The sequence below is a fragment of the Trifolium pratense genome, linkage group LG2 (genome assembly GCF_020283565.1).
Source record: "Trifolium pratense cultivar HEN17-A07 linkage group LG2, ARS_RC_1.1, whole genome shotgun sequence".
Taxonomy (NCBI): Eukaryota; Viridiplantae; Streptophyta; class Magnoliopsida; order Fabales; family Fabaceae; genus Trifolium; species Trifolium pratense.
The window spans coordinates 46,954,416-46,975,698 of NC_060060.1; the positions used below are offsets into that span (position 1 = coordinate 46,954,416).

The 21,283-nt window shown below is 35.0% G+C and overlaps 1 protein-coding gene across 2 annotated transcripts; it reads left to right on the forward strand.

Moving 5' to 3' along the window:
- The first annotated feature begins 743 nt into the window (after positions 1–743).
- LOC123905920 (DNA-directed RNA polymerase V subunit 1-like) lies at positions 744–19,989 on the forward strand. Of its 2 annotated transcripts, XM_045955725.1 has the most exons (21): positions 769–886; positions 1,001–1,081; positions 1,211–1,265; positions 2,328–2,433; positions 3,019–3,145; positions 3,226–3,341; positions 4,838–4,891; positions 5,948–6,118; positions 7,343–7,501; positions 7,587–9,479; positions 9,567–9,742; positions 10,744–10,816; positions 12,602–12,723; positions 13,733–13,866; positions 14,910–15,184; positions 15,875–16,048; positions 16,127–16,267; positions 16,352–17,405; positions 17,448–18,171; positions 18,841–18,955; positions 19,216–19,989. In XM_045955725.1, the coding sequence occupies exons 4-21, from the start codon at positions 2,353–2,355 to the stop codon at positions 19,579–19,581; spliced, it is 5,955 nt and encodes a 1,984-aa protein (XP_045811681.1). In that variant the 5' UTR covers positions 769–886; positions 1,001–1,081; positions 1,211–1,265; positions 2,328–2,352; the 3' UTR covers positions 19,582–19,989. The 2 variants fall into 2 exon arrangements, with proteins under 2 accessions (XP_045811680.1, XP_045811681.1); XM_045955724.1 differs by having other exon boundaries at positions 744–886; positions 16,352–18,171.
- Positions 19,990–21,283: the final 1,294 nt, after the last annotated feature.

A 21,283-nucleotide genomic window follows, 5' to 3' on the forward strand; every position in this document is an offset into this window, starting at 1 on the left:
GTGGTTTAGGCGGCATAATTATAAGTTGGGAGGGAAACTTTGTTTTCTGCCATAAAAGATATAGTGATGGAGGAATCGAAAGTGACAGACCACCATAATTTGTGTGTGTGTGATGGACTTGAGTACTGATATCCACCAGAAGGTGCGATTGTGCATACTGCAGAGTGATAAGGTGAAGGCCAAGTTAACTAACTTAGATTGCAGTGTGCACAGAGAAAATGAGAGAAGTTAGTATAAACTGAATTATTTTTTTTGAATTCAATGTTATATATATAGTAGTGATGAAGTTGTTTGTAATAGTTATTAAAGTAAGAAAGTGCCTAGAAATTTCATCCTTAATGTCGATAAGTGGGATGATTGGGGTTCGAATTCTGACCCACTACATATATAATCGATGTCCTACCAACTGAGGTAAATCTACGAGACCGTTAAACAAGACTTTCTACTAAATAGCATATGGGAAAACAATACTCCATCCATCTCAAAATATAAAAACTCATTGACCACCATGCCGATACATAATTTTGATTACGAATATATTTAATTATCTATTAGTAAAAATTATAGAAATTGATATTTTAAAAATATTAATTGAGACAAATCAAACAATATTTATATACTTTTAAAAAAATACGATCAAAACAACACATAAATAATACAATCGGTTAAAGGAGATCTTGCGACGAGGAGTACTATTTACCAAACCACAACGTAACAAAAACAAATTTTGATTTACATTTTTCATGAAAAACACATTTCATTTCATGCAAAAAAACAAAACCCAAATTCTCACTCTCAGTCTCACACACTTCACTCTCTTTCTCTGAAACTAAAACCTCTCACTCTCACTCTCACGCGCTTTTTCATCTTCTATCAAACACTAACGGTACATCATTTTCTCCCTCAATCGTTCTACATTTTCGTTTATGCAACAATTTCACGTTTTTCATCACCGATTTTGCGGTTTTTAGTTCTCATTTCCGTTTTTTGTTTTTCACAGTGTAGGGTTTTTGAATCAGCTACCATCGACGCACTGTTTCGTGTTTTCTTCTTCAGCTTGATGATCAACGTTTACGACTAAGTAACTTCGATTTTGTTTGTTTATGGTTCTGCATTTTTCTTTCATGCAAAGACGCCACTCTATGTGTGTTTTGGTTCCGATTTTTCTCTTTTTTGTTCTGATTTTTTGTTTTGGTTTTTGTGGTTTTAGGGTTTTGTGTTCAGCTAGCTGAGAAGCTTTGATTTACCAGAGATTTCTCTTTGAGGTGAGAGCGCTTGAAATTCTTTTTTTTTTTTTTGTGGGTTTCTTTTTTTTGCTGATTTTAGTTTGACTTGCTTTATTTTCTTTGAAGATCATCATTTTGGGGAAAAATTTCAAGGTCATTGACTCATTGCACATATTTTCTTTCTTACAAATTTTTTTTTTTTTAAATTTTCTAGAAAACTTCACACTAGTTTTGTGTTTTATTTTACTTTTTTTAAAAAAATTATTTGTAAATAAATTCTTCTAACGTGTTCAAATGGGGTGATGGGTAGTGATTTTTTATTTTTTAATTTTGTTAAAAAATTATTCAATGTGTTTGGTTAAAAAAAAAAAATTATTCAATGTAGTTGGGGAGTTTTCCCTTTTTAGCAAGTTAAGGAGTTGGGTTAAATGAAGATAAGCATGCATATATTTTTTTTTGGGTTGGGGTGTGACTTTGTGTTCCCTAGAGAAATGTATGAGTGAATTTATATGTGTATGTGAAACCAATTAGTGTCCTGTTTAAGACACAATTTTGTTATTAGGAGATAATCTCTCATCAGTAATGGTTGTCACTTGTCTTTGATTAGCACGTTGTAGTTCATAATTATAAATGTGCCATTGCGTTGTCTGGTTTGAACAGTTCTGCATAATTTCTCTATTTTTCAAGTGCTTTGATGTATGACTTCTGAGTCGACTGTTTCACCATAGTGTTTTTTGGGTTATGGTACATCCTTTTAAGAATGGTGGCACCACCTATTCATCAAGGTGCTTAATCCGAAAAGATTTGTATTAGCTGTGCAATATGTGATATCTATGTTGTCATCCTTTCAAACATCTGTGGTGGTCAATGATTATGAATTATGGATATGTTAGTTGGATGTATTTTTTTTATTGTCTTTGTAGAATTTTTTTATTTGCTTAATTCTGTGAAAGTAAGCAAATAAAAGTTAGATTTTGACAAGCCCACCTTTCCAGTAATTTTCTGTTCCATTGTTTTCTTATATGCTTTTCTGCCTTAATTCTGTTGAAACTTTTAAGGTTTACAAATAATGACTCATGATTATGAGTTATCTGTTGACAGGGACTGTAGATTTACTAAGGTAGTGATGGAAGATAATCCTACTTCAAGTCTTTTGGAAGGGAAGGTTGTTGGGATCCGATTCAGTATGGCTACACGCCAGGAAATTGTAAGCACTTAATGTTTTTCTTTTCTTTTTCCTGTTAAATTTTATGACTAGCAGATAGATGCAGCCCCTGTCGGCAATAGGCTTTTGTGGTACTCGGTTGATGGAAAGCATCATCTCTTTGCGAAATGACTTCAACGAGATAAGCCTGTATAAATTTGGACAGTTTTTGTGATCATCGCCAAGGATGGAGGTTTGCATACTTGGGTTTGAGGATCCTTGCTAAAATTTTGGTGGTCTCTTCTGCTGGGTTCCTTTAAGAACCTTAGTTTGAGTGTTTTTATTTTGTTAGTGATATTCCTTGAAATTTATTGGTGTCAATATAAATATATGGTGTGAGATGTTGGTTTTTGTTTTATCTTTTTTTTGAAAAGAACTCAAAACAGGCAAAGTTGTATTCTGGAGTTTTTATGCATGCACCTATTGCTGCTTACCAGTCACGGTTTTGGTTTTTAATTCTCATCAGTAAAAGAAGTTTTTAATTTCAGTGTTTGGTTACTAAGCTTTGTTATGATGTCATGGTCTTTTCAATAATTTATTAGATTTGATCAATATAATGGGAAATTTCCTGTTTTCTTTTGTTGATAGAGTACTGCATCAATCAGCGATTCCCAAATTAGCCATGCTAGTCAGCTGGCAAATCCCTTTCTTGGGCTTCCACTTGAGTTCGGAAGATGTGAATCTTGTGGCACTTCCGAAGCTGGCAAATGCGAAGGTCTTTTATTGTATTGTTACTTTGATGTAAAAAAATTTATATTTCAAAAGAATTGGGGCTAAATCAATATTACTTTTCAGGCCACTTTGGTTATATTGAACTTCCAGTGCCAATATACCATCCTAGTCATGTAACCGAGGTGAAGCGAATACTGAGCCTAGTCTGCTTAAGCTGCCTAAAACTGAAGAAAACAAAGGTATCACTCAAATGGAACGTAAACACGTTCTTTAGTTTTTTAATAACTTGTGAATGATATTTAGTGCCAAACTTTTATTTTCACCTTTACCTATTTGTTTAATTATTCAAATTATAAGATTCAAGAAAAGCTATTTGCCTTTGAGATACTTATCTTTTTCCATGCTCTCTCTTTCTTGTCATTATTTTGGACCACATAAATGTCTTGTGCATTGTTACCCGAAAAAACTTTTTGGATTTGAGTGAGAGTAGTGGGATAAACCCATTTTTTGTTTGTTCAAGGTTTTTTTTTTTGAGGAATTGTTCAAAGTTTTTCTTAATTTCATGTAAATCCCATTCCCTAAACCAGAACTAAGTGGTCTCATTTTTTAACTGTCAAACTCATTCTTATATTAATAATAATAATATAATTTTAAAAATATGCTCTTTGATTTAATGATAAAAAAAATTGTGAAACATGATTTACTATAAATGAAGTTGGTTACTGACTGGTAATAAGTAATTATCAAATTATGCTGTGACAATTTTATATGATTGCATGAAAAATTTACAAAATCAATATTCAAATAATATTGTCATGCTTTATTATAAATAGTAAATAGAATTAATGATCAATTTGGTGAAGCAGTTGTGTTTACATCAATATCATATGTAAACAGAAACTGTGAAAAATATTTCGGTTTCTGAGAAGTCTGCTTAACGGTGATTGCGGAAATAAAAATTATTATAAATGGGTTTACATGTGGTGGGAGTATTTTGTGTACATATTTTATGAATTGAGTACTCAGTTTCATTTTCATCAGCTATGTTTTTATTAGTATTAACTGTAATAATTCCTAACTATATCAAAATATCCCCCGCCCCGCCCTCCCCAGTTTTAGGGTGACTGACAATATAGAGTGCTCCTCAACTCTAAATTTCGGGTTGGTAAATATGCAGCTGATTTGCATTGCAATATAAAGCTGTGACTTCATTAATTCAGACCCACTTGAAAAGGACATGCTTTTGAAATTTAAATCAATAAATTTATAACTTATTGTTAGCTTAGTTTTTTTCCTTTTCTTGTTCTCTTTACATTGACCAAACTTAGTAAATGAGGTTTGGTTTGTTAATTACGTTATCCTAAATTGATAGTAAATCCTACTATATGCACCCTGTTTATTAGATTTAGATACAAGGATGCAACCTTCTTCTTATTCCATTTTGTGTGTTTGATCTTACTGGCTGTAAGAGAAGACATTTTCTATGTAATAGTTGCACTTGTTTATTTCACTGCACTAGTCTATTTTCTGTTATCAGTTAGTGCCAACTGGTATTACAGATGTCAGATAACTGTTTCTCGTAGGCAGTTGAAACAGCCCTACTTTGTTGAACTAGACTCTGCATCTATAAATAGATTTGTGTGGCAGAAGTAGATCAGTTTTATCGTTTTCAGTATCGATGAATATTCAGTTTTCTCTCACTCTCAACCTCTAATACTGGCAAACAACCTTTCAGGTACCTTCTTCAAGCAGTGGTTTGGCACAGAGATTATTATCTCCTTGTTGTGAGGTTAGTATGAACCAATCATGTGATATCCTTAATAGATTAGCTTTTAATTTTAAAATGAAAATATTCAATATGTTCTTACTTATTTGTTGGCTAAAGCTGGTTAAAAAAATATTCAATATGTCCTTTTATTGGATTATGCATGTATTAAGACTGGCAGATATTTAGAGGGTCATGCTAACAAGTGCCTAAGGGAACTAGTTAAGAAAGAGAAAAAATAGAAATTATGCATTGGAAAGAACAATTTTTAAAATTCAAAAAAAAATTGAATTCACCATTTTCCAACACAATATTTCTATTAGTTTCCTTAACAAGTGCCCTAAAGGCACTATTTAGCATTTTCCATATTTAGATAGCATCTGAGAAGTGTGATAGGTGATGATGATGATGGTGATGATGATAATAATAATATTTGTAGGCATGCACATGCATGTCACATGCCAAACTTGTTGTGTATATAATTGACCTGGAAATCATTGGTCACAGTTGCAACCTCTACTAGAATCAATGATAAGAGCAATGATTTGTAATACTGTCTAGAGACACAAGTGGTGACATCATAAATGTTGAAGAAATGCTGAAAAGTATGAACTATGTTTAAAAATAATTGGGCATGTCTAAACATCCTGTATTTTGGCAAACAATCTCCAGAACTATTGGTAACATATAAAATTGCCAAGATAGGAGCTTGTATACATATTGGTGGTATTTACAATTATGATAGGTGTTTCACGTGTTTAAATTACAATCCCGATTTAGGATCTTGATTTTGACTTCCTTGATAACTAATTTTGGCACAAGATTGCCCATTTGCATCCCAATGGTGATCTGTTTCCTCTACTCTAGTTTATTAAGGTCTCGCATGCATAATAGAAATCCAAACAAATTTTTGTCGTGCGATTTTTTTTTTCTTTCTTTGTATGATTTTTTCTTTCTCTGGTTTGCTTAATTGTGGTTTATTCTGTGCTTTATTTTCTTTGTATCATACACTGTTAAGGAACTTGTTATGTCCATAAATATTAGTGTCCAAGGTTCATGATAGTTATATTTTCCTTTTAGGATGTTAATGCTTCACAAGTTTCTATTCGGGAGGTCAAAACAGCTGATGGGGCTTGTTACTTAGCACTGAAGGTGCCAAAGTCAAAGATGCATGATGGATTTTGGAGTTTTTTAGAAAAATATGGCTATCGCTATGGGGGTGATCATACTCGAGCTTTGCTTCCTTGTGAGGTGTGGGTTTTACTGGTTTTGATTGTAATTTTGTGTGTGTGTTACTGTTTATGTTCTTTTTTTTTTTACGCAACTGTTTATGTTCTTTATAATTGAAGCAATCCATATATAGGCATCTTGCTATATGATAGTTGCATTCTTAGTTTACCATTTGCTTAGAGTTGGACATCTTTTTTTCTCTTTGAATTTCAAGGATGTCTGTTAGCAAACCCCAATAGTTGCTTAGCCTTTTTAATTGGAAATGTTTTAGTTAGAGTTAGAGAGATGCTAAGTAATAAATAATAGGGCGAAAGGAACGGTACTTGAAAGATTGGGAGGTACATATCCTGGAGCTTTGGGAGACTCTTATAGTATCTATCCTCTAATGTTCTTCATCGGTCCTTTTGATCCTGAGACCATATTAATTCAGTTTCAGGGAGAAGAGTGATAGGTGCCACAAATTCGAAGGGTGAACCTGAAATGTACTGATAATGAATTATGGGCTTATGACTATCTTAGAGATATAAGCCTATGTCACAGTATTACAATCTCAGAAAATTAAGCCAGAATTTTAAATAGAGAAATGAATAGGGAATCTGTGTTAACTCTCTCAATCTCAAGGATTAATTCCTCTAGATTTACAGCTGTTATTCTAATAATATTCAATAAAGTTAACCTCTTTTTATCTGCTCTTTATTTTTTCAAGTCAAGTTTCTGTCAATGTCCCATAGATAATCTGTGATTCTTATATTTTCCCTGGAAGAGGAATGCCATCAACAAACTCTCAAACTAACATTTTATTATTGTTTCATTCCCTAATAGTCAACACATTCTTTTTATAAGGGTTAATTTACGAGGCAATCAAATGGACTTTTTTTAAAAATGAATCAATTATAGAATCTCAGAAGCGTTTGCCTGCATCTCCTTTCCATAAATGGCAGAATGCTCCTTTTTGTTCACTCTGCTTTATACGGGCATATAACTATTTCTTGACTTTCCTTATATTTTGAGTTTCACTGTTGGAATTGGTATTTGTTTTTTCAGTATGATTGATATTTCTACTCAAAATGCATGTGTTGACTGTCACATAGGGTTATAATTGTTACTTTCAGGCTAATTATTATATGCTTCTTATGTTTATACGTTCCGGTTGAAACTTGTAATTGGATTTTGATTTATAGTTTATTCTGGTTGAAACTTGTCATTCAATTTTGATTTATAGTTTATTTGTCAAATATCTGCCAGGCGATGGAAATTATTAAGAGAATTCCTCCAGAAACAAAAAAAAAACTTGCTGCAAAAGGATATTTTCCTCAAGATGGATATGTTTTGAAATACCTTCCGGTACCACCAAATTGCTTGTCTGTGCCAGTAGTTTCGGATGGTGTCAGTATCATGTCTTCGGTGAGGAAATGATAATGTGATTTGTTGCTTGATTATAATATTATTTTGTAGTCCTTCAGAAGGTTATGTTTCTCTCACATTGCAGGATCCTGCCATGACAATTCTTAGAAAATTGCTTAGGAAGGTTGAAGTCATCAGAAGCTCTAGATCTGGTGAGCCAAACTTTGAGTCTCATCAAGTGGAAGCTAACGATTTGCAATCCGTGGTTGATCAGTATCTTCAAATTAGGGGTACTTCTAAGGCCGCACGTGATATAGAAACACATTATGGGGTCAATAAGGAGCTGAATGATTCCTCAACAAAAGCATGGTTAGAGAAAATGAGGACTTTATTTATAAGAAAGGGTTCAGGGTTTTCTTCCCGGAATGTAATAACTGGAGATGGCTATAAGAAAATAAATGAAGTAGGAATACCGCTTGAGGTTGCCCAAAGGATAACATTTGAGGAGAGAGTAAGCATCCATAACATCCATTATTTACAAAAGTTGGTTGATGAAAATTTGTGCTTGACATACAAGGAAGGTTTGTCAACTTACTCGCTTAGGGAGGGCTCAAAGGGGCACACTTACCTTAAAACAGGTCAAATCGTCCATAGGAGGATTATGGATGGCGATACGGTCTTCATCAACAGACCTCCAACTACCCATAAGCACTCCTTGCAAGCGCTTGTGGTGTACATCCACGACGACCACACAGTCAAAATTAATCCACTTATATGTGGACCCCTCGGAGCGGACTTTGATGGTGACTGTGTCCATCTTTTTTATCCCCAGTCACTTGCTGCTAAAGCTGAGGTTTTGGAGCTTTTCTCTGTTGAGAAACAACTTCTCAGCTCTCACAGTGGCAATTTGAACCTTCAGTTATCCTCTGATTCGTTACTGTCACTGAAGATGCTAGTCAAGAGTTGTTTTTTGGATAGAGCAACAGCTAATCAAATGGCAATGTTTCTTTCACTGCCTTTGCCAATGCCTGCTTTGCTTAAGGATACATCTGGTGATTCTTTTTGGACATCTATTCAAATGTTGCAGTGTGCTTTGCCTTTCTCGTTTGATTGTACTGGAGTACGATACTTGATTAGGCAGAGGGAAATCTTAGAATTTGATTTTACCAAAGATGTCTTGCCTTCAATTATAAATGAAATAGCAGCCTCAATTTTTTTTGGCAAGGGTCCTCAGGAGGCACTCAATTTCTTTGACGTGATCCAGCCCTTTCTGATGGAAAACATATTTGCCCATGGATTTAGTGTTGGATTACAAGACTTTTCTATATCCAGGGCAGTGAAGAGAGTTATAAATAGAAGCATTGGGAAAGTTTCTCCTTTGTTGCGTCAGCTGAGGGACATATATGAAGAGCGCGTGGCTCAACAACTGGAGAATGAAATTCAAGATATTGAACTTCCAGTCATAAATTTTGCTTTGAAGTCAACCAAACTTGGAGATTTGATTGACTCAAATAGTAAGTCTGCGGTTGACAAGGTGGTTCAACAGATTGGCTTTTTAGGCCAACAACTCTTTGAGAGAGGAAAATTTTATTCCAAGGGATTGGTTGAGGATGTAGCTTCCCATTTTCATGTGAAGTGTTTCTATAAAATGGAAGATTATCCCTCTGCCGAGTTTGGTTTGCTCAAAGGATGCTTTTTTCATGGTTTAGATCCATATGAAGAGTTGGTGCATTCAATTGCAACGAGAGAAATAATTGACCGCTCTTCTAGAGGATTATCTGAACCAGGCACATTATTTAAGAACTTGATGGCCATTCTCCGCGATGTTGTTATTTGCTATGATGGAACCGTGAGAAATGTGTGTAGTAATTCCATCATCCAGTTTGAATATGGCGTACAATCTGGAGATGCAGCACAACACTTATTCCCTGCTGGTGAGCCTGTAGGTGTCTTAGCTGCAACTTCCATGTCAAACCCTGCTTATAAAGCAGTCCTTGATGCTAGTCCTAGCAGTAATTCTTCCTGGGGATTTATGAAGGTAATAAGTTCTTTGTAAAAAATGGACATCTGTTTCTCATATTTCAGTAACAAATTTGTTTTATTTATTTGTGCCTTTTATCTTCAGGAAATACTCCTTTGCAAGGTGAACTTCAGGAATGAATCAAATGATCGCCGTGTAATTTTATATTTAAATGATTGTGATTGCGGTAGGAATTATTGTCGAGAACGTGCTGCATATTTGGTTAAAAATCAATTAACCAAAGTAAGCCTCAAGGATGCAGCAGTAGATTTCATTGTTGAGTAAGTTTTCTATCTTGTAAGTGCTCTGAGACCAGTGTTAGAACTGGTACAGTAATATTTTTGTAGTGAATGATGATGTTATATTGAGTTGAAATGAAACAGAAAAGTTGCAAATGATCACAGGTTGTTTGAGAGCCTGCCCTCTACCCAATAACTACCTAACTGAAAAAAAGAATTGGATGCCCCAAACATCCATTTCCCTACTCTATTTAATTACAAACAGATGGGTAGTTACAACAAAATACAGACTAACATAAACAGTTACAGACAAACAATCATAAATCTAGGAAGTTACAGACCAATGATATTGGGCCAGCATTAATGTTTTTTAAATTTTATGCCTCATATAAGCCTGCTTAATTAGAGGCTTGTTGCTAACATGGATCAATCACGGTGAATTGGTTACTTTGTAGATTAAAGTCTGATTTGTCTTTATCTATGTTGTCAATTGCACTTATGCCTGTCAACATTTGTCTTTGGGGTTGAGGTCTGGGCTTCATCTAATGTCTTCTCCGTAGTTTTGTCTGATTACAATCCGTGTTGACAAGCTTGAGAGAGCGTTTGTGATGAACCATTTTTTTGGTCAAGGACTAATGTTTAAAGGCTGGGCTTCATCTAATGTCTTCTCTGTAGTTTTGTCTGATTACAATTCGTGTTGACAGGCTTGAGAGAGCGTTTGTGATGAACCATTTTTTGGGTCAAGGACTAATTTTTAAAGGCTAAGCTTTTAGGTGGGGGTTCATGAATGATTTTGTCTCTGTAATATGTTCCTCTGGACAAAGAGCTATTTAAGCTTGAACCATGCATGGCTTATCCTCTTCGTTTATGATGATACAACTCCTCATATGGTTTTCTGATATACTTGCTATGTACTCTGTATTTTGTTGGGGGTAAACCATTTAATCTTGTTAATTGAATTAGTTGGTATTTTGTTTTTTGTTATTTGAAAAGTTGTATTCATATTCATTTTTATTTATTTGGAACATTTGTTTCATCTGCAGATACCAGCAGCATCGAAGACACAATGATGGTACTGAAGATGCAGGCCTTGTTGGTCATATTCATCTAAATGAGGTTATCTTCTTTTTTTCAGATATCCCTGACCAATTTCACCGAAGCTCACCAATTTATAGTCCATTGCTTATTTGTGGCTATGCATATGTTGTGCTTAATACTTGAATGACAATAATGAGATTGTGATTTTGTGGATGGACTGAATATGCAGGAGCAAAGCTTTAGGAGTATGTTTTGATTTGTATTCCCATGATTCCATACTATAGCCAAGTGTTGACTGACGGTTATGACAGTTTTGTGCCAAATAATCACTGTGTAAATTCACTGTGTCATTATTGACACGCAACAATTAGGCACAAAACTGTCATAACCGTCAGTCAACACTTGGCTTTAGTATGGAATCATGGGAATACAAATCAAAACATATTCCTAAAGCTTTGCTCCTGCATATTCAGTCCATCCACAATTTCATTATTGTCATTCAAGAATTAAGCACAACATATGCATAACCGCAAATAAGCAATGGACTATAAATTGGTGAGCTTTGGTGAAATTGACCAAATTAGTACAATTTTATAATAATCTGTCTCTCTAGAATATTTTTCAGATATGCCTCTTCGTAAAAACAATAACGTTTTTTTTAATGTCTCTGCATTTTTTGTTTTGTTTTCTTTATTACAGCGGGGTTGGTAAGCACTATTAGCTACTATTCCTAATTATTTTTTTGTCTTCCTTTGTTCATAGGAGATTTTTATAATTTCCTTCACATTTTCTACCAAACGGCATTGAACTGAAGTATGCATAATGGCGACTCTTGTTTTTTAGATAAATTAACTTATCATTTTGTTTGATACACTGAACTGTAATAGCATGTCATAACTTGTTTGAAAATGTTGATTTTTTTTAAAGATTTTTTAATATTGAAATGTTAGTTTTTTTTAATATTTGATTTTGAATGTATTTACCAATTCTATTATTTATTTTTTTGAGCTGCTAATCTATATATTTTTCCTACTGTTAACTCTCTTAATATCGGGAGCCATATAAAGAAAATTAAAGGCACATGATATTGGGAACCTCTAAGTTTTTTCATATAAACTTGGTGTAGCTTTTGATCTTTTACTTTGTGCATAGTAGCCGTTTTATAGTGGAAAATGTTTTTATTCAAACACCACCGATTTGTAGGTTTGACCACATTTTGATATTCTTAGTTTAATGTTAGGTCTAAACCTACTCTAACCTCTGTTTTACTGGATTTTGAGATAATCTGTCTGTTTGGGTTTGTTAATTGTGTTCTATTTTTTTTTTCATTTTTTCTTTATAATTATTAGCTGTGAGTTAGTATTATTTTGAAGGTCTGAAATTGATAGGGAGATCAAAGGAGATATAAAAGGAGATCTTTATATTGAATGTTGGGTAATAAAAAATGTCCAACAAGTGTATATTTGAGTTATGAGAATGTTGTAATGGATGAGTACAAAACCTTGGGTGAAACCACTGGTAAAGATTTTACTCTATTGGATTTATAGTACCTGATTTTTATAGTACCTGCTTGATTGTACGTCTTGTGAAATAAGTTGATCTGACCGGCCACATATGCAGTTACTGAACTGAGCTGAGTTTATTAACATTCATTGATAATGGTGGCTGAAAACTATATGTTAATAATAGTGGGAAATAAATACAACAAAAATTATTAAGTTTGGGATTATTTGATTAAAACAGACTAAATTATAATACATATAATTTTCTATTCTTTCATTTGAGGCAAGTGTATTTTATCTTAAAATAAATGTCATTATTGTGTTAAAATGCTTTTGGTTATTGATTTATCGTTTTGAGCAGGTGATGTTAGAGAACCATAAGATCAATATGACTGAAGTTTACCAAAAATGCCTTGAGAGACTTGATTCCTTTAGTCGGAAGAAGAAATACCCAATTTTTAAGAGAACCGAATTGTCTTTCAGGTTAAAGTTTAGTTCTGCCATATTCATGTGATATACTGCTATAAATTCGTTATTTTCTTGCTTAGCTGAAGTAATTAGTTGCTTTGGATATGATTCATAGTAATTGTAGTCATAGGAGCTCATTTACGTCCTTTTAGTATCAAACTAATGAGGCGGAAATTGCAGTCTGGGGAGATTTTTTATGACAAGATGCTGTGTTTCTTGTTTGGCTTTCAATTTTATTCTTTTTTTTTTGTTTACTCATCTTTTTGTTACTATTAATTTTATTACTTTCTACAAAAAAATTAAGTTGTAGAATATTGTAAAATAATCTTCTTGTCTTGCATTTTTCAGAGGGTTTTCATTCTATAATAGAAATAGAAGCTTTGTTAGAAATAAAAAAATGCAAGTTCAACTAAAAACACAACAGTAGCAAATCCCCATAATCAACTAAATGAATGTATTAAAGGCGCACATTTTCTGAGCAAGTTTGAAAAGGCAGTGCCATCGAAGCATCCTTCTATAAGGGATGGTCTCATATTTCAGTCCTGTTTCATAATAAGTTGATTATTGAAGTGCTCAACCTTATTGTGTCTTGCCGAGTCTTTGATTGTCATGTTGTACCTTCTCCATTCCTTGTAAATATGGTTTCTCTTTCTGTATCTGTTTCCGAGGTAATGCAAAATAGAATCTTCTCTTGGTTTCTAATATCTATTCCTGGCTTCCTTCCCTACGTATGAAGTTTCTTGTTTCAATGAACATCAGCAACATAAGGTTTTTTCCCCCCCCATTCACGGGGGTTGGGTGAATGGACCAAAAAACACCACATTATATTGTCTCCCAAAAAAGAAGAGGAAAATCAAAGATAATAGCTGATGTATTTGGAGTGCTTTTCTTTAAACATTATAATCACGTGTTTTTCTTTAAACCATAACAAGTTACATTAGTGTTAAATTTTGTCTCTGTTAACAAACATGAATTTGTTTGCAGTTTAAAACTTACTGTCTTGTCTAATTTTCTTTCTTTGCAGTGAGTCATGCTATTCTCCGAACTATGCTGCCCCTTGTGTAACATTCCTTTGGCGGGATGGTGATGATTTGGACCAAACCACTAAAGTCTATGCTGACATCATCTGCCCAGTTCTGTTAGAATCCATAATCCAAGGTATTTTCTTTTCCACTCATGTTTTCAACTAAGAACTATATATCTGTTATTGTTAAATCAATATATGGGATTTAGATAGGGAAGATAAAAAGGATATTTAAGGTAATGTTGGATTTAATTAGGGTCCGTTTGGCCCTACTTTTCTTCTTCTCCTTAAAAGTAGTAAAGAGGTAAAAATTTGTGTTTGACCCAACTTCTCCTTATTTTCTGCTTCTTTACTTTATTTCTCTAAATCTTTTATGGAGAAATAGGGTCAAATACAATTTTCTACTTCTCTATTTCTTTTAAGGAGAAGTAGAAAATAAGTAGGGCCAAATGGGGCAAAAAGATGAAAAAAACTGTGATGCACTTCAGAGCCAACAAACCCAGCAATCACAACGATACCCCCTCTCTCCTACCTCATCATTCCTTATAACCGAATTCCACTCACACGGTTCATCCCTCATACTCCCATCTCTCTGCTACATGCCATCTCTCTTGCTTACACTTTCTATTCTTCCTCACATATACACTCCACACCCTGGGCTTGGACTGCTTTTGGGTTAATAACTCATTTGGACCTCCCTCAGGTTTCTCAGCATCAATGGCCCCGTTAGATACTATGAATTAATGCACCTATATATTCCAATAATGAGGAGTAATCCTGTACAATTGAAACCCACTAATAGTAGTAAGACTTGAAACCCTAATATGCTGTACAATTGAAACCCACTAATAGTAGTAAGATATTTGGTGTATATATCTGTTGTGAATTCGTTAATAAAAAACACACCAATACGAAACTTGATGTGTGGAGCAATTGAGTCAAGCAACCAATATCAAAGAGTAGATAGAGATGATGATAATAATAATCCAAAAGCAAGTAAACAAATAAAAGAGAGAAGAGACACAAATCTTTGTTTACCCAGTTCGGTTAAAATAACCTAGTCTGGGGGAGAGAGCAGCCCTCCGTTCCACTAGAATCAAATAAGTCACTTACAAGCAATATCTATAGATATATTATTATATTTTGTTGGTAATCTTTCCATTTGTATCTTAAATAGGAGACCCTCGTATCAGCTCGGCAAGTATAATTTCGGTTAATCCTGGAACAAACACATGGGTCCGTAACCCGTCCAAATCTTCTAATGGTGAATTAGCACTGGACGTCATTCTTGAGAAGGAAGCTGTTAAACAAAGTGGTGATGCTTGGAGGATTGTACTCGATTCCTGTCTTCCTGTTCTTCATTTGATTGATACTAGGCGTTCTATACCTTATGCTATTAAGCAAATTCAGGAATTACTGGGAATATCATGTACTTTTGATCAAGCGATTCAGGTAAACTTTTTATATTTTACCTAATGTTAAAGTATGAACTTTCTGCTTTTCTTCTTGTAAACAAGCACCGTTAGTAAACATAAAGGTGCTTTTCTTTCAGTTTCAAATCTTAATTGAAAATCAGCTGCATGTAATTTCCTGTCTTTTCTTTATTGTTGCAGCTGCTTATTTTCTTATTTCATAGTTTAAAAAGGTCAGGAAATCCTCATCTTATAAAGCTGATTTGGTGGAGTTTAATTAGGCCCTTATCTTAAACTGGGCAGCCAAGATTTATGTCATTATACAACATGTTTGCATTCCTCTGATGTATGCATTTGGAGCGTCATGCTTAGATCTTTTTGTAGGTTTGTTGTCCATTTATCTTGAACTGTTATATAGCTAAGTTCATACTTCTCTGCTTTTTGCTCCTTGCCGCATCATGAATGTTGGTAACATGTATTTTCTGAGAGACTGATTTTAGAAAGACTTTTTGCATGCATAGTTCTTTTCCCCACCATTCTTTTGGTTGTATCCTTCCTTTTGTCTGTTTTGTGCTTTCCTCTTGTTATTTTCTACCAAAAGAACTATGGCTATGGTATTGTCAGTTATTGAGTTTAGTTTGATTAAAGGGCCTTGAACATGGTCTATTCGTTAGTAGCCTCAACATTAAAGGTTTATGTTATCTTATTTATCCTTTTGTGCTGTGTGCAGCGTCTTGCAGCATCAGTAAGAATGGTGGCAAAAGGTGTTCTCAGAGAGCATCTCATTCTCTTAGCAAGTAGTATGACTTGTGGTGGAAATTTGGTTGGTTTTAATACAGGTGGTTATAAAACCCTGGCTCGTCAATTAAATATTCAAGTACCCTTCACCGATGCAACACTCTTTGTAAGTGCCTTGGTAATTTTTGAATTACAAGATGTATCTTGTAATTATTTTCCTTACTTTCCAAATGTGTTAATGCAGACTCCTAGAAAATGCTTTGAAAGAGCTGCTGAGAAACACCACGCAGACTCTTTGTCAAGCATTGTTGCTTCCTGTTCTTGGGGCAAACACGTGGCTGTTGGTACAGGATCAAGATTTGATATTGTATGGGATCCCAAAGAGGTATTTGATTATACTTGGATTTAATACTGGAGTTGGAATTCTTTTAACGTTGTTTTAAACTTTAATGTTGGATTTTTTTTGCAGATTAACACAAACGAAATTGAAGGGATGAATGTTTACAATTTTCTTCACATGGTCAAAGGCCTTGCCAATGGGGAAGAAGAAAACAATGCTTGTTTGGGTGAGGACATTGATGATTTGCTCGATGATGAAAATGTGGACTGGGATATGTCCCCACAGCATACCTCTGGATTTGATGCTGTCTTTGATGAGACTTTTGAACTACCGAGTGGCCCAACATCAAATGGTTGGGATTCAAATACAGACCAGATTGATCAAACCAAAACAAACTCGAATGATTGGTCTGGTTGGGGACAAAAAAAATCTGAAATACAAGACTCTTCAAAGTCTAGTGGCTGGGGGACTGCCACCAATCAAAATACCGAGTCTTCCTGGGGTAAAAGTAAACAGGGAGGTGAAGATGATGCAGTACAAAACACCCAATGGGAGTCCGGGATTCAAGAAGACTCTTCAAAGTTTAGTGCTTGGGGGGCTGCCACCAATCAAAATAATGATCAGTCTTGGGGTAAAATGAAACCTGTAGCACAAGATGCAGTACAAACCACCCAATGGGAGTCCGGGATTCAAGAAGACTCTTCAAAGTCTAGTGCTTGTGGGGCTGCTTCAAATCAAAACAGTGACCAGTCTGGGAGCTCTCAAAAGTGGAGATCTGGTGTTGCCCAAGAAGACTCTTCAAAATCTGGTGCTTGGGAGGCCAACACAATTCAAAACAGTGGTCAGGCCTCTTGGGGCAAAAATAAAACTGCAGTCCTAGATGCTGGAGAGGAAAGGGCCCACAAAGAGTCTGGGAGCATTACAAAATGGAAAGCAGATGGTATCCAAGAAGACTTGTCAAGCTCAGGTGGTTGGAAAGCTTGGGGAAAAAGTAAAACCAATGTACATGAGGGTGAGTCTATAAAAGTACAAGAAGATTCTTGGAACTCCCAGAAATCGAAAGCTGGAGCTGATGTTACCCAAGAAGATTCTGCGAAGTCTAGTGCTTGGGGTGCGATCAAAGATGCAACAAAATCCAAGTCGAATGATTGGTCCTCGTGGGGAGGGAAAAAAGATGAGATACATGATATTGCGGAATTCTCTTCTAGATCCGGTGCCTTAGAACATAAGCCGGACAACGTTAAGGACAGCTGGGATGCCAAATTGCCAGTTGCCAATAATAGCTCTTGGGGAAAACCCAAATCATCAGAAAACCAACCTTGGGATAACAAGAATGAATCAAATAGCTCTTGGGGAAAACCCATATCACAAGAAAACCAGCCATGGGATTCCAAAACTGAGCCAAATAGTTGCTCTTGGGGAAAACCCAAATCACAAGAAAACCAGCCTTGGGATTCCAAAACTGAGCCAAATAGTAGCTCTTGGGGAAAACCCAAATCACAAGAAAACCAGCCTTGGGATTCCAAAACCGAGCCAAATAGTAGCTCTTGGGTAAAACCCAAATCACAAGAAAACCAGGCTTGGGATTCCAAAACCGAGCCAAATAGTAGCTCTTGGGGAAAACCCAATTCACAAGAAAACCAACCTTGGACCAAGAATGACTCGAATCAAAGTGCAAGTTCACGTGGATGGGACTCACATGTTGCTTCTGCTAACTCTGATGGCGACCGAAGTTTTCAGTGGGGAAAACAAGGAAGAGACTCATTTAAGAAAAATCAGTTTGAAGGTTCCCAAGGTCGGGGTTCAAATGCTGGGGACTGGAGAAATCAGAATCGCCCTGCCAGAGTACCTGGACAGAGGTTCGAATTATACTCTTCTGAGGAGCAGGATGTTCTCAAGCATATTGAACCTATTGTGCAGTCCATCAGAAAAATCATGCAGCAAGAAGGGTAAGTTTCCAAAGGCAGTTGTCAGCGGGTGCTATAACTTGTTGGTTTTTTTTTTTCCTTTGAAAACTAACTCATGTTTAATTTTGCCTATAACTTTTTTTTTTCCTCTTTATGCCTTTTCCTAATGTAAAAAAATGTCACCCATATTCTCTAGTTATGCTTGGCCTTTTCATGTCATATCTGTTTAACTTTACACATAACACATTGAAAAGTGGAGGAGTGCTAGCAACACACTCTTTAACACTTACCAACATACTATTTTATTGTTAAAATTCATATGGGTCCCAGGTCCCATATTAATTTAGAAGGACCCATATTAATTTTCACCCATAAAAGAGTGTTGAGAATGTATTGCTAGCATTATTCTTGCAAAATGTCATTCCTTCCTTTCGAGGAACCTTTTTACCTCTTTGATCAACTGTTTTGGTCTTCTCTGCCACTGTAATTTTTCTGCATGTTACTCCTCCTGAATAAGATACCATTATGATAGCTATCATTATTGTGCTGAAGGTTGCATTATGGATTATGGTTAATTATTGTTTTAAAATTTTTCTGCACGCAGTCTTTGCAACATTCGTTCTTTACCTATCACACATTTCCTTTGCTTTTTATAACAAAAAGCTGCTTCATTTTTATCTTATTTTTCTGATAATAAATTCCTGTGTGAAGATACAATGATGGGGATCCACTAGCTGCTGATGACCAAAAGTATGTTCTTGAGAATGTCTTTGAACATCATCCAGATAAAGAAACAAAAATGGGTGCTGGAATTGATCATGTCATGGTATCCTCTAATTCTTTATCCTGGCCTTTCAGCTTCCATCAATATTTATAATATTTTTCATTATATGTGCCATAGATAAATTAGTTTCTTTTCCAAACTGGATACTGGTTTATTTTGGTTTCTTCCTTTTAATGCAAAATCTGTATATGTTACAGTTACACATCTTGTCTTGGTTGTGTATAATGCATTATGTTGAGATTTTCATGTGTCCGTCTCTATATTTTTCCTTGCTTTAATGTTTGGATGACTTGTGGTGACAGGTTAGCAGACACAGCAATTTTCAGGACAGCAGATGCTTGTATGTGGTTTTAAAAGATGGTAAAAAAGAAGACTTTTCGTACCGCAAGTGCCTGGAAAACTTAGTGAGGAAGAAATTTCCAGAAACTGCTGAATCGTTCTGCGGAAAATATTTTAGGAAACCCCGACCCCGTGAAAAGAGGGAGCAGACTCCAAATCCAGCAGGGGAACAGACTGCAAATCCAAACCCAGCAGGGGAGCAGACTGCAACTCCAAACCCAATAGGGGAGCAGACCTCTAACCCGAATCCAGCAGGGGATCAGACTTCAACACCAAATCCAGTGGAGGACCAGAACACAACTCCAATGGCTATGGAAACCAATGAGTAGAGAAGTTGAAAGTTGTGTCCTTAATTTTGTACAGAAAAGGGCACAGTTGAGGCAAAGGTTTCACAACAGACCAATATTAATGTAGGAAAGGTTTCCCATTTTGTTGTCTCAGCATCATAGTTACTCTGTTTAAGCCTGTGATTGATGATGACAAAACAAATGAAAATGTTTATATTTTTAACATCTGAATGATGATAGCTTGTGCGATGTCCCTGCCAAACTACCCTGCACATAATTTTATCTAACCCCTCAACCTCACTCAGCTTCTAGAAAATTATCAAACCACTGCCAGAATGGAAACCTTTTGATTTGTTTCATGAATCAACTCGTCTGTTATTCTGTGAATAGGTTTTCCAGCATTCTAAATTTATCTGTATAGTGGTAGATTTTGTGGTTATATTTTTCTCATGTCTCTTCTGTGCAATACAAAGGAGTATCGAGTGCCATTTAATTTCTTGTTTGTAATCATTGTTATGTGGTATGCTTAGGGTTATGCAGTGCATTATAGGTCCCTACATGCGGTCTAAAACTAGCTTCAGGCCCTGCATATTTAGTGCATCAGGCATCAGCTTAATTAATCAAATAAATTAAGAGGAAGACATTCAATGTGTCAATTTGAAATAAGGAAAAAAATTGACTTTTAACCAGATATTGTACACCTCATTGTTTATATTTAGGGACAGAAAATATGCCATAGTAATAAACATATTTCGCAATTTCAGTAAATGTGATAGAATTAATGGAAGAAACAGATCAATAATGGAAAACAAAAAATAACAATTTATAAAGTAATAGCAAACTTTTCTTTTTGTCTGGATATAGAAACATCAGTATGAAGCAACTTCTACCTTGAACTACTCTCAGAAGTCAGAGCTTTCCTTAACAATGTAGAACCTAAACAATAGATTCGCACCATTTATATACATGACAAGATCAGACCATTCAGAAAAAGAGCACATTCATTGTAACAAAAGCATGAGCAACATGGTGTGTTTGGTTTGAGGAAAAAAAAATGGGATCCGTGTTTTTCTCTCTTCTAATTTTCTTTCTCTCAAACCAAACATACCTTATATGAGAATATGAATAATGCTAGCAACACACTTTTTAACAAACACACTCCAACATACTCTGTTTTATTGGTTGAAATTCACATGAGTCCCGTAAAAAAATGTGGACTCATATAACTTTTATGAGACCCATATAAATTTTAACCAATAGAAGAGAGTGTGTTAGAGTGTGTTTGTTAAAAAGTGTGTTGCTAGCACTCCTCATGAGAATATAAGACGAGCTGACATGTAACGGTTAAAGTATGGCAAATAAAAAGGTTCTACAATCTATAATTTGGAGAAAATAGAATCAACTATCAGAGGAGTAAAACATTCCAAATAATCAGGCCAGTTTCAGCTTTGTTTGCTATCTGAACTATGAACACTAACATTGAGCACAAACTGAAAAAAGAAATCTTTTAAAGTAAACGAAGCAGATTAACAGTACGGTAAAATAAAGAGGAAAGTTCAACATCCAACATTGTTGTAGTTACAATATCGACATGAACCTAACAACATATGACTTTTAATAAAAAATCCATGATGTTTTGAACCTAACAACAGATGACTTTTAATAAAAAAATCCATGATGTTTTGCACCTGTCCACATGCACTTTATTTATATTCAGTCTTTTTTAAAAAACCAAATTGAGAAT